General features: G+C 40.3%; 1 protein-coding gene across 4 annotated transcripts in view; it reads right to left on the minus strand.

Moving 5' to 3' along the window:
* ect2 (epithelial cell transforming 2) overlaps positions 1-14,269 on the minus strand; it is an 82,553-nt gene that overhangs the window by 11,391 nt on the left and 56,893 nt on the right. For 3 of the 4 annotated variants that reach the window (XM_072438951.1, XM_072438949.1, XM_072438948.1), the window contains 2 exons: positions 3,646-3,753; positions 690-824 (listed from right to left, as the gene is read on the minus strand). In XM_072438951.1, the coding sequence (XP_072295052.1) occupies positions 690-824; positions 3,646-3,753 (243 nt within the window). The remainder of the gene's footprint in view (positions 1-689; positions 825-3,645; positions 3,754-14,269) is intronic. The other variant, XM_072438952.1, reaches the window with a different exon arrangement.

A 14,269-nucleotide genomic window follows, 5' to 3' on the forward strand; every position in this document is an offset into this window, starting at 1 on the left:
GGGAATTGCATAGGGGAGATAAACTGACCTAGCTTGGTTTGTCTTATGAACTCAAAAACAGCGCAGAAGATCTTAGAGCTCTACCTATGACGTCACAAGTCTGGGAAATTTGAAATCGAGTGTTTACTGAAGCCTGGAGAGAGAGAGAACTTACTAAACAGTATTTATAATCTTTAAATTGATTTCAAAGTGATCATATTCATGCGTTTGTGATTTCATGTTGCACTGATTATACGCATTTGTATAGTGATTTGAATGCATTTTTATGATTCTACTACGCTGTGTACAAATTATGCAAATACATCTTTGCTTGCTTGCTTGCTTAAAGGCTCAAATAAGTCAATTTTGCATGATATGTGTCTTTTAGTAAGAAAATGTCTAGAGTTTCCTCATTTACATTGAATATAATAATGCTAATATTATAATCTACATTTTTAACATGCTGTGCTTGGCTTAAAAAGGATTACAGTGTGTGAGGATGAATCGAATTAAAAAACGCAATTGAGAGTTTATATCTTGCCAGTATTTAGCTATAATCCCTGTATTTGAATGTTCTCATTTCTACAAAGCTGCAACGGCAATAACATACTTTTTGATGTATCGTGAAACCCCTGTACGTCTCCCGTCTGATTGTAATCGAGAGATCTTGTCCTCATGTCCCCTTTCGGTGGCACAAACAGAGTACTTACAGCGAGAGTGGCGCTGCTGCCGATGCGGTTCTCACAGCTCAGCCTCTGGCCCTTCTCATCAGGAGTATTGTTGGCCAGGAACGCTCTCTGGATCACACGCTTCGGGGTCTTTGTGAAGGAGAATGCCCGCGTCACCTACAAGACAGTATCAAATATATAATAAAACTTAAACATTAAGCTGGTATGTAGAATACACAATACACAGTCATGTAATACGATTGGAAAAATTACCAATGAATCACAGATGGACATAATTAGCAGTTTAAAAGATTTCTAAAAAAAGGAGAAAAAAAATTCTAAGAGATAAATCTAGTGTTCAAAGTGCTGTTAGAAATATAATTGAAAGAGGCACAACAGTGAGAATGAGTAATGCGCCAATTTATATTAAAAAAAACACTGTCATTTTACGACCATTTGATATTGATGCTACCAATCACAACTATTATACCTATACTATTATGACCTTTACCTTCACATAGAAGAACAGGTCACATCATTGTCTAATGCTTAAAATCTATGAAGAAAAAGTTCTTATTATATTTTCTCTTAGTGCTGTATAGACAGTGGGAAACAAGAGCCAAAGTTCCTATAGGTATGTTTTGAGTGTTTATGCCTGGTGCTGGAGGAGAACAATAGAAAGTTACCAGGAAGGCAAAAATAGATGTCTAGGGTGCAACCTGTCACCCATTCACACCTCCATTATCTGGCTTGAAGAAAATGGGGCTAATCAGAGTATTCAAATAAAAGTGAGATAACATGAACAATTATGCAAAACATTTCGAAGGTGAAAAACATTTCATACCTTAGGGATCAATGCCGGTAAACAAATACAGTATTTGGTCTCAGACTTTAACAGCCACGCCAAATCAAAAACATCAGCAGCTTTTTACCATCTAAAAAACATTGACAAAATCAAAAGTATAGTGTGTAAACCAGATTTAGAGAGACTTATCCATGTGTTTGTCTCAAGTAGATTAGACTACTGTAACGGCCTGCTCACTGGTCTCTCCAAACGAGCTGTAAAACAGCTGCAGTAGAGAATAGACTTTAAAGCAGCTCTGCTTATGTACAAGTCTCTCCATGGCCTAGCACCAAAGTACATCTCAGACATGTTAGAGCCATATGAACCATCTCGGCCTCCTGCTGGTGCCCAGAGTCAGGACTAAACATGGACCGGCCTCCTGCTGGTGCCAGAGTCAGGACTAAACATGGACCGGCCTCCTGCTGGTGCCAGAGTCAGGACTAAACATGGACCGGCCTCCTGCTGGTGCCAGAGTCAGGACTAAACATGGACCGGCCTCCTGCTGGTGCCAGAGTCAGGACTAAACATGGACCGGCCTCCTGCTGGTGCCAGAGTCAGGACTAAACATGGACCGGCCTCCTGCTGGTGCCAGAGTCAGGACTAAACATGGACCGGCCTCCTGCTGGTGCCAGAGTCAGGACTAAACATGGACCGGCCTCCTGCTGGTGCCAGAGTCAGGACTAAACATGGACTGGCCTCCTGCTGGTGCCAGAGTCAGGACTAAACATGGACCGGCCTCCTGCTGGTGCCAGTCAGGACTAAACATGGACCGGCCTCCTGCTGGTGCCAGAGTCAGGACTAAACATGGACTGGCCTCCTGCTGGTGCCAGAGTCAGGACTAAACATGGAGAATCTGCATTTCAGTTTTATGCAGCTAAAATCTTCCTGAAGATGTGAGACAGGTTTCTACTCTGACATGATTGTCATGTTCAAATCTAAGCTAAAAACTTGTGCGTACAGCTGTGCATACGATTTTATCTGTACTCTTCTCTTTTAGGTCTTGAATGGTTTTGGGATTTGAATGCAATTTGAATTCCTGTTGTGTGAAGCACTTTGAATTGCCTTGTGCACCAATTGTCCTCTACAAATAAACTTACGTGTTAGTTTCCGTGCATGTTGGCAGTACAGTGTTAAACTGAGGAGAGGTGAATAATTTCTGTTTTTATGCTGATATTTTGGATTGTGCCGATAAATACACTTTTTACCAATAATGTACAAGGCTAAATCAATATGTTATATGATTATTGGTGGTTTTCACATCTCGGTCAGTCAGCCCATGGTCAGGCTTTGATTATGCCGAGGCATGTGGCTTCAGTGGTATAAATGAAGAGTGAATGAATAGCCTAATCCTGATGCAATTTAAGGCAACTTCAAGGTAAGTATGTTTACAAAGTAATAAAAAGTTTTAAAAAAATAAAATTGACATGAAGCGTTTGAGCTTCAGCGGAGCTTACCAGGGTCCAGGTGCCTTGTGGGAATTAAAATGATTTGTTTTGCATTCATCTACTCGGTAGGACATTAGGCTCATTTGCCAAAGCTCAGTTGCACCCTAAATTGTACGTACAGGGCACGTACAACGCACAGCAAGGGCCACAAGCTTTCTGATTGGCTGTCAGATGTGTCGCGTAGCTGTGCAGCACTTCTCTGGTGATTTGAGTCTAAAGCAGCCTTTATCAGACCCCTGAGGAGGAGCTGCAGAAGCTACTTTTTCCTCAACATAATAAATAGTATTCAAATGACTTTATGAACATCAGCATTTGTGTTTGTTATTCTAAATCATGAATAATGCGAGGTAAGTTACTGGCATTGAAAACCAAGTACTGTTCGAGTATATAATAAAAAAAAGTTACCCAGGCTTAGAGCTGCTTCTATAAAAGCTGTGCCAACCAAACTTAAAAAATAAATTATACATATACCCGTCAAGCTGCATGTACATACATATAAATATATAATAAATAAAAAAAATGTATGTATATCAATTTTTTCCTCAGAACACACACAAACCATATGGCAAAAGGGTTCTCTTAAACGGCTCCAATTTATATATATTTTAAGGAAATAAGTATGTGTTTTCAGAATGCTCAAAACTTTTCAGAGTTTAGCCAGATAAACCTTGGAGTGTTTTGAAATGCTTTGAGTGTTTGGTGCCATTACCTTCTTGGAGGTCTTCTTGATGGCCCGGGAGGCTTTGCTCAAAGTGCTGTCCATGTCCTTGGTGCTGACTTGGAGAGAGTCGGGGTCTGTGCACTGAATCAGGTCCTCCTGGTTAGCACAAATCATTGAGTCTAATTAACATAAACATCCAGACGAGCTATGCATCAATAAATACATTGTATTCCATGCCACACTCGATCCAGTCAAAGTTTAGATTGTAATGTCAGGTAGTGAAATTATAAACCAAAATTATAATTTTTTTTATCTCAACTGCATTTTAGTTCAATGAGTGGTCCAACCGGTCATAGGCACTTTAACCTCTCATCTCTGGAGGGTTTTATAGAATGTTTTGTTCAAGTAAAGGGTTGAATATCTCAGTCTAGAGTCATTGTTCTTTTGCCCTCTGACTCCTCCCATTGGTCAGCCTCTGAAGAAGCACCCTTTAGAGTTAGTTTTTCTGAAGTATCTCTCATTTTGTAAAGCAATGTTTACATTAAGGCTGGACCGATTTATCAACTAATCATGACCAGTCAGATATAAAGAACATTTGTAGTTGTATTTTGATCATCATTATTGTTATCCGGACTATACAGACTCCAAAACTCAGACCTTCACTACAACAATTGTAAAATTAATTCATAAATATTCTCTGTCTAGAAGACTTCAGACATCATATTTCAAAGTTTATTTGGTATTTTAAAAGTCTAGAACAAAAACAATTGTTATTTGGAGCAATAAATCAATATGTGTGGAGGAGTGTCCGCCACCTTCTCGTTTCCATGGAGATGCCAGGAATGTTCTACAGAATGGCAATTCACTTCATCTCCCTGAAGAAAGGCAGGTGGATGCAACAGGGACAAGTATTCTTGACAATAACTGAAATAAATGCAACCTTGACACATTTTAGGGATGAAACTAATTAATATGATAACTGTAATTAGTGTAGCATTTATCCTCTCAATTAATCAGTTTTATAGATCGCAAAGGCCCATGGATTATCTTTTTTTACATAATATGACCAAAATTAAGCTAAAGTGATGCTGCTTGAGTATACTTACTGACAACATTTTATTATTTAAACATATTATTAAAACATTTTTACACATTTACATTAATTTGGGTGTAATTACTGGTTTGTCTGAAGCATGAAATCTCATGAATTGGACTTTAGTCAATTAATCGCCCGATCGGCCAATGGCGTCTTAGTCAACTGCTTGGTCAACTAATTATTCCATTTAAATTCAAATAATTTCTGTGGGAAAACAGCCAAAAGGAGAAGCTATGGGGTGAGTGAGCTGAAATGTTTCAAATGAATGACCAGTTTAATCCAACTAGTATATCGCTAACATCTAAATACATGTTTACCATTTCTTTTAAGTTAAAACAGTTGTTTCTACATGAACTCCTGTGCCGTTGTATTCGGATAAACGGCGATACTTTAGACAGCCTTTTCCACACCCCCTTTTAGTCAACCGAGAATGTCTTTATTTCGACCACAGCCCGGACCAATTAACAAATATCCCATTACTAAATCAGCAGACGATTATTTGATTAACTTGTTTCAGCCTCGAATTACTACCATGCTGCTGAACATAATCTCCATGGAGACGAGCAGGTAGCGAACCCTCCACCAAAAAAGTGCTCGATTATAGTCTACCACTAAAAATATAGAAGCGTTTGTCCTCGTTCAAAAACCACGACAACCCCAGTTTGATCATCTTTCTGTACAACATGCGCCGAAATAGCAGCAGGAATAAAGAAAGAAAGAAAAAAAAAACTTGTCCAAATTGGCAGATTGAGTGGGCAGTGTGGGTGCATCACGAGCCAGGCATGAATGATATATAACCTGCTGTAATGAGAGCACAGAACAGTGATGTGCGCCTGTCAAGGAGAGCTGAGTAAAACTCTTCATTCGCCTGCTGCTGCTCATTCTCACTCATTTCTTCCCTCTCTCCGTCTCGTTTTCGCTTGCTCTCTACCCCCCTCTCGTTTTGGAGTCTCCCTTTTAGTTCATACTCCTTCTCCTGTGTCTTTTCCCTCCATTACTCCATCTCGTTCAGGCGCTCTCGCCCTTGTACCTCTCCCCCGCATCCTTATAGCAAACATTTTCTGTCTAATTGCATCCTTTTCAGCTCTCCATCCTTGCCTCTGTCTTTCTGTCCGTACATGCTCCCTCTCGTCTCTTCTCCCTCTTTAACAAGCGCTCCTGTCTGCGTCTACTTGGTATTCACACTGCAGCGCTGACCCACTGGGAGGGGGAGAGGGAAAAAAAATGGCATTAGCGATGCAGCTGCGGCGCCGGGAGACGAGAGGCCGACAGCGCCCCCTGCTGCATGCTGGTGTTAAACTAGGGAGGAGAGGTAGGTAGGAGGATTTTCTGTTGTTTTTATGCAGATATTTGGGGTTGTGCTGATAAATTAAGAGGTTGCCACTCATGTACAAGGCTAAACTAATGTGCAATGTGATTATTGGAAGTTTTAGAGGGCGTGGGGGAAGATATGGCAGTCACATCTTGGTCAGTCAGCCCCAGGTCAGGCTGCGATTACGCCCAGGCCACTTCAAGAGAAAACTGTCCTTTATATTAACTGATTAACGCATTCAGAGTAGGGCTGGGGGATATTGACATTTATTTTGGCGTATGTACGATGTCAATCCAACAGGTGTTAAAACATGTCTTCAAATATATTAAGGTCAGCAGGAAAAATACCATCTTATACAATTATTTAACTTTTTGTTTTAATTTTTGAATCTTTTCTTTTGGTTGCTTTTTATTTTATTACTATAAACGATATACTGGATATTAAAATGACATGATCATTATCTAAATTTGGATATATTGAACACCAAATTTTAGGCATCCCATTTATTCACTATAAATGATATAATAAGCACTTTTCACTACTTTCAGAGCCCAGAGCAGAATTTACCGTCATGGTAACAGCGCACGTCCTGCTTTGCGGAGACTAAACGCTGTATAATTGGATACATACAGCTCACAGTAGTCTAATTTTGACTCCAAGAGCTGTTTTTACATTATATCTGTACTGGGGGAACTTACTTGGGAACATATTCAAATTGTTATTTGAAATAGTTATCATTGTAAACAGCAATTACTCAGCCATGAATGAATAATGTAAACACTACTGTAAGTACAATAATGGTTAAAAGCTTGTGAAAGTAAATTTGACTTAATATACTCCCTTTAAGCTAAAGCAACATACAGCACGAGAAGATACAGAACAACGCCCAACTAGATTTTCAGACGTTTACATAAAATTCGGCAGAATAAAAAGCTTTGTGCAGGAATGGCCTTTAGTACGTGACATACTCAGCAGAACAGAAATAATCTATGCTGGAGCAAAGCGATTTCACAAACAGTGCACACATAATTAGATGTGTGGGCTGGAGTTATGCTTTCCAATATCACCTGCATGTGTAAAGTCATTGAATGCAGAGTATTGGCTCAAACACAAACTATATTTAAAGTCTGGAAGAGACTTTACTCTTAACTTTTTATACGTCTATGATTAGTTAGAAATAGCCACTAAAAGGTCATTCTACACACCTTTTGAATGAAAGAATGGAGGCAGCTGGAGGCAAAAGTGAAGTGGACAATAGGATTTCAATGTAGAAACTATCATGAGAGACCCTTAAAGTTTTACTGAACAAATACTTTTTTCATATGATACTTTACATATCTATTTTTTTGTGAGGCTCTAATGTGATTTGATCACAATATAAAGCAAACTATTATTTGTTATGAAGACTTAAAACCCTTAGCTCAGATGACGTTGAAAATGTGCGATTTTGCCTTGCGTCACTTTTTTTTTCTTTTCACATTTCGTAGTTTTGACAATTCTGATGTAATAGCGTGTTAAAGGGCCTCTAAGTTTTACTCTGCCGTATCAAACTCAAGTTCAAACAAAAATGGAAGACACTCTAAAGCAGCGTCACTTGCGTTTGTGATCCGGAGGTAGCAGCTGAGAGGTGACGGCGGCCCGCCCGCTACATCCTCCTCCTGCACCGCGCTCTCGCCTATCAGCAGCTGCAAGCTTTGTCACAACACCACACACGACGAGTGACTCACACATGAGCAGGGTCGAGGTAAGAGATACTGGTGGGAAAAATGTTGCTTTTGTCACTGTCCAAGGTAGCGTAGCATTATCTCGCCGTTGTCGCTTGATTTCTATACAAATGTGTCAAAGTCGCCGTTGAAGATACAGGTTATTGTTTGTTGATTGGTGATGTGTCTAAAACTAAAGAAATGTGTTTCCTCTACTACCTCTACTTCCCTCAGCTCTGATTGACTGTGGAGTTGAAAGTACCGTATTTTCCGCACTATAAGGCACACTGGATTATAAGACGCACAGTCAATGAATGGTCTATTTTTGATAATTTTTCATTTATAAAAAGGCGCAATGGATTATAAGGTGCATTAAGCAAAACAAAACGTGTACCACACAAGGTCAGTAAGCACAACCTGAATCAATCCATATATAAGGCGCACTGGATTATAAGGCGCACTGTCGTTTTTGGAGAAAATAGGCTTTTAAGTGCGCCGTATTGTGCGTAAATTTCCCCTTGTGTGGATATATAAGGTTTATCTTATCTTATCTAAATTACGGTACCTGGGCATAATGATGGACAATAAAGTAACATTTGAGGTGGATGTCGATTGCAGTAAAGCTCACCATAGAATTTTGATGTCCATTGTGTTTTTATGAAAATGCTTCACAGTATTTGACATCGCAGTTCAATTTGATTTTGGACCATTTGTCCCCTGCTACTTATGTTTTTTTGTTTTGTATATTGATCTCTGGTCGTGTTCTTGTGTGTTTTATAAATTATTTCTGAAAATGTTGGAAAAAAAAAGAAAACGCTTCATGGTTGCTTCATTAAAATCATTTCCGACATTTTCGTTTGCCCAGTGATTTAACATGCTAAACCTAAAAAAGACAAACAAAAAAACACACACAAAAAAGACGGTGTGGCAAAATCGCCGGCATACAGCCCGGCAATGTTAGGGACACTTTTAAATCTATGTTAGTTAAAAAAGCAAAAGAAATCCAGGGAGACCCCACGCATTCTCTGCAGGCGATGTTTAAGCTCCTCCCCGCAGGCACGAGGTACTTAGTGGCCAGTGTAGAACAAATAGACTAACCATGAACATCCCTAGAAGGAACAAATGAATGTTTCAATCGATTAACTGCCACTAGATGCTTAACTGAGTGAAGACATCGCCTGATAAACTGCTGCGTTTCATTTGTGGTCTCGTTTTCGATGCTGTAATACACTGTGACGTCTCTTGAGTGAAAATAAGTTGGCTGAAACACCAAAATAGTGCATTTATTCCATAAAGACAGCACACCAGACACTGCAGTATTCATGAACTAATATTCATCTCACATGATTTATTTACCGCTATCTTGGATTACACCTTGGTGGAGAAAACTATCAATCTTTTCCGCGCACAAGCAAAGATTAAGCAGCTAATAACTGAACTTTAACTTAAAATGTGACTTAAATTAAAAGTGCTTTATAATGACAACAGTCCGTCCAAACAGCGCTTACATGAGCTTTAATTCAGTTGCGTTCAACCTGCTGCTCCGAGTTTACGCTCATAATGGACTTTTACTGTATGAGTCATCGGTTAACAGTGTTTTGTAACTGTTGTGAAGAGTTCCCATTGTCATTGGTCTTTTAAATCAATTCTGAGGTAAATGCATTTGTTTTTTTGAGTCAAGGACGCTGCAATTATGGTTTTATTGCACTTATTTAACTTAACTATTGTTGTTCTCCTCATGTTTTCTGTAGACTGTGGGGATGCATGATTCTCCTCGGGGATCTAATGAAATGTTGATGTTGTTGCACTGTTTTCTTTATATTTCTTGTGTTCTTTATTAGAGTCTAAGGACAGAGGACCCTGGGACATCGTCCCTCGCCACCATAGACATTGTCTGACTTCATCGCCACCACAGACATTGTTGATTCATTTCTCCCTGTGGCCCTCAGAGGCAACTGTTGTTGTGATTTTGGGCCTTACAAAAATAAATTGATTTGATTTTGTTTTGTGGGTTTGTTCAGAACCAAGGACAATATAATAATGAAACAATTCTGCATTTATAATACAACTTGTTTCATGTTTGACATCTTTCTATGCCAGGCTTCCTTTCATTGTGCATTAAAACATTAGAAAACGAGTTTGAACCTAGCAGGGGTACCGGTTTTAAATTAAAAAAAATTGTCTTTGTAGTAAAATTGTGTCTGTAAAAAGTTTTTTTGGGGTGATTTTTGAACATTAAAAGGTGCCATAACGTGCTTTTTATCACGTTTCGTAGTCTATCCTAAGTGTATAATTGATCTCGCCCGTTCTGTTACATGTGAAGTGTTCAGATTCAAGACAGATAGAGACTGTGTGTGTCCCTCGTGTCCCTCGTACAAATAATGCCAAAAAGTCACTTCTCAGAAAAAATATTTCAGGCGTCAGACCAAATAACTTAAGGAAAATAACAATCACAAATGACACAAATATACAAATGAATAAACACGTAAAATGTGGACAGCTAAACATTAGAGCAATTTCCTCCAAATCGCTCTTAGTTAATGAATTAATTAGTGACTATAACATAGATCTTCTAGCTCTAACTGAAACGTGGCTTCAACAAGACGACTACGTCAGACTAAATGAGTCCACCCCACCCACCCATCTTAACCCCACCCACTCATGTTAACCCCACCCACCCATGTTAACTTTCAGACTGCCAGGAGCACAGGCCGAGGTGGTGGTGTGGCAGTGATCTCCCACTCAAGCCTACTCATGAGCACTAAAACTAACAATGCATTTCACTCATTTGAAAGCCTTATGCTGTCGATCACATGTCCAAATATGAAAAACCAAAAAGGAGTTTTGTTCATAGTTATCTACCGACCTCCTGGTCCCTATTCAGAGTTTTTAACAGAGTTTTCTGACTTTATATCAAACTTAGTGTTAGCCTGAGATAAAATAGTTATAGCTGGAGACTTTAATATCCACGTGAACATGAGCGATGACGCTCTCAGTAATGCCTTCAGCGCCTTGTTAGACAGCATTGGTTTCACTCAGAATGTAAATAAACCGACTCACACTCACAAGAACACTCTGGATCTTGTCCTAACGTATGGAACAGAGATTAGTGACCTCATTGTCCTCCCTCAAACCCCTATATTGTCAGATCATTTCCTAATTACCTTTCAGTTTATTCTTAAAGATCATCCAGTCCCACAAAATAAAGTTATAATGAAAAGGACAATATCTGAAAAATCTATCTCAAAATTCAAAGAAATAATAGAGCCAATATTCAGTGACATGTCATGTGATCCTGCTGAGAACAGCTTTAGTCCCAGTTTAAGTGATCAATTTGTCGACTTGACCATGAATTCTCTGAAGTCTGCTCTTGATGTTGCAGCGCCTTTAAAACAGAAGGTCATTAGGCCAAAGCGCGACTCCCCATGGTACAACCAAGAACTGCGTTCACATAAACAAAGAGTTAGAAAGTTAGAGGGATTATTTCGTCGCTCTCACACCGAAGAATCCCTAAAAGCATGGAAAAGTTGCCTGCTGTCCTATAAGCAGGCTCTGCGTAAGGCCCAAACCAGATATTATTCAAATCTAATAGAAGTCAACAAAAGTAACACTAAATTCCTTTTCAGCACTGTAGCTAGGCTAACAAACTGTCACAGCGCAGTAGAGCCCTCAATCCCAGCTTCTCTCAGCTCTGATGATTTCCTCCTATTTTTTAACAATAAAATAAAAACAATCAGAGATAAATTAGATGAAATTACCCCCGCTATTAGCCCTGAACTAGCCCAAGCTGTAAATCTAACGTCCCATATAAATCCACCTGTAAACTTAGAAAGGTTCACAGCTGTTGATCAAGCAGAGATAATTTCAGCCATTATGTCCTCTAAAAGCTCAACTTGTGTCCTAGACCCCATTCCAAGCAGACTCCTCAAAGACATTCTCCCCCTAATTATAGACCCTATTCTTAATATAATAAATACTTCACTCCAAAGTGGCTATGTTCCACAGTCCTTCAAACATGCAGTCATTAAACCTCTTCTGAAAAAGCCTAATCTAGATCCCGACCTATTGGTAAACTACAGACCTATTTCAAATCTTCCCTTCGTCTCTAAAATCCTTGAAAAAGTTGTAGTAAAACAGCTTTGTCGCCACCTGCAGGACAATAACTTATTTGAAGTTTTCCAGTCAGGGTTCAGAGCCCACCACAGCACTGAAACTGCACTAGTTAAAGTCACAAATGATTTGTTATTAGCCGCTGACGATGGACTGGACCTGAGCGCAGCGTTTGACACCATTGACCACAACATTCTACTGCAGAGGTTAGAATGTGATGTAGGTGTTGGAGGAACAGCCCTCAGCTGGTTTAAATCCTATTTATCTGATAGGTTCCAATTTGTTAATGTAAACCAGAGCTCCTCACCAAGCTCTAAAGTAATTTACGGTGTGCCACAGGGTTCGGTACTCGGTCCAATTCTGTTTACTCTTTATATGCTGCCATTAGGTAACATTATCAGAAAGCATGGCATTAACTTCCAGTGCTCTGCAGATGACACTCAGCTGTATTTATCAATGAAACCTGATCAGAGCGATCAAGTAGACAGACTTAGTGCTTGTGTGAAGGAGATAAAAACCTGGATGACACTTAACTACCTGCTTCTTAACCCTGAAAAAACCGAGGTCATTGTGCTTGGCCCTAAGCATCTAGGAGACGATCTATCTGAGCAGATAGCCACACTGGACAATGTTAGTGTAGCCTCTAGTTCTACTGTAAGAAATCTTGGAGTCTTATTTGACCGGGAGCTCTCATTTAAAGCTCATATAAATCAAGCTTGTAAAACAGCCTATTTCCATTTGCGCAACATAGCCAAAATCAGAAGAATCCTGCCTAAAAGCGATGCTGAAAAACGTATCCATGCATTTGTAACGACTAGATTAGACTACTGTAACTCCCTGCTTGCAGCGTGTCCTAAAAGCTCCATAAAAAGCTTTCAACTGGTTCAAAATGCAGCAGCAAGATTACTAACAGGAACAAAAAGAAGAGAGCACAATACGCCAGTGCTGAAGTCTCTTCACTGGCTCCCTGTCGAGTTTAGAATCAAATTTAAAATTCTACTCTTGACCTACAAAGCCATAAATGACATGGTCCCATCCTACCTTGGGGGAAGTATGTCATCTTCTGACTACTAACAAAATGTATTTTTTAATTCCACTTGCAAACTGTTCACCACCTTCTTTTTCTTTCTCTCACTCCTGAGGACCTGTGGACCCAGATGTCCCTCTCCTGGTGAAGTGGTCCCTGCCCTGTGTGGACGGTCCCTCATCTGCCTGAGGAGTGGGTCCAGCTCGCCTCCGACGGTCCCTCATCTGCCTGAAGAGTGGGTCCAGCTCCAGTCTCCCTCGTGTCCGTCTGTCCGTCTGTGAGAGTCGGATCTCTCCTTCACTGGAACTCCTCAAGGTTTCTACGCTTTTTTCCCAAAGAGGTTTTTTTTTTGTAGTTTTTCCTGGCCGAGAAGGAGAGTCTAAGGACAGAGGACCCTGGGACATCGTCCCTCGCCACCACAGACATTGTCTGACTCCCTCGCCACCACAGACATTGTTGATTCATTTCTCCCTGTGGCCCTCAGAGGCAACTGTTGTGATTTTGGGCCTTACAAAAATAAATTGATTTGATAATAATAAGGGTTGTGCAACACCCTTGACATAATAGTTAAGAAATATCACCCAGACCTTGGACCCCCTCACCAACCCGGAAATGCAGACGGCTTGGTTTGATATTCGCCCCCACCCTTGTGAAGAGCGATCTGGCTCCCTCGCCCAACCCGTGACGTAGTCTCAGAGAGCGTGTGTGCCCCGCCCACCCGTGACGTAGCCCCACAGCTGTCAGCTCCGCGGTGCGAGTGAGTGAGAAACGATTGAACTTCAGATCAACACTACTTTGAGACTAAATAAATCAGGTGTTTATTCTACAGCGTGCGCAGAACAGATCTCTCCGTGTGCATCAACTGCCACATAAACCTTCACCATTGTGATAATAGTAAAGAGTGCGATATCATTAATGAAGTTTTGGGCCTCTTTGAGCCGTGTTTCGTCGTAAATCGAAGCAGAAAACTCTGGGGCTTGTAGGGAGACACTGCAGACTGCAGCAGTGCGGAGCCGGGGGGAAGGGGGCGGGAGGCGTGAGGTGGGAAGGGGGGAGAGGGAGGGGGGATGATGACGCGGTCTTGCCCCACCGCCCGTCAGTTTGGAGATTGAAAGGAGATAGTCTGTAATATAGCTAAACACTGTGGGAATCAATCAAATAAACACTCTGGGTACATATATGAAGCACAAATAGCAATGTAAGAAGGTTAAAAGCTCTGAAAAGTTGGTTTTGCATGTTATGGGACCTCTAAACGTGACGACATGTAAATGAACACTGTAACTATTAATTCTAGCTGTATTTTTTATTTTTTGCATGCGTTTGCTTATGGGACTGTTAAAGTTTTACCATCTTTATTTGTACAGTATGAAATCGTGTAATCGAGTGAATAAGTCCTTTCTTATTAGGTCAAAGCTGCATAATTT

Source organism: Eucyclogobius newberryi, unplaced genomic scaffold (assembly GCF_026437365.1).
Source record: "Eucyclogobius newberryi isolate DKJ021-1_F unplaced genomic scaffold, fEucNew1.0.hap1 SCAF_9, whole genome shotgun sequence".
In the NCBI taxonomy this organism is placed as follows: domain Eukaryota; kingdom Metazoa; phylum Chordata; class Actinopteri; order Gobiiformes; family Gobiidae; genus Eucyclogobius; species Eucyclogobius newberryi.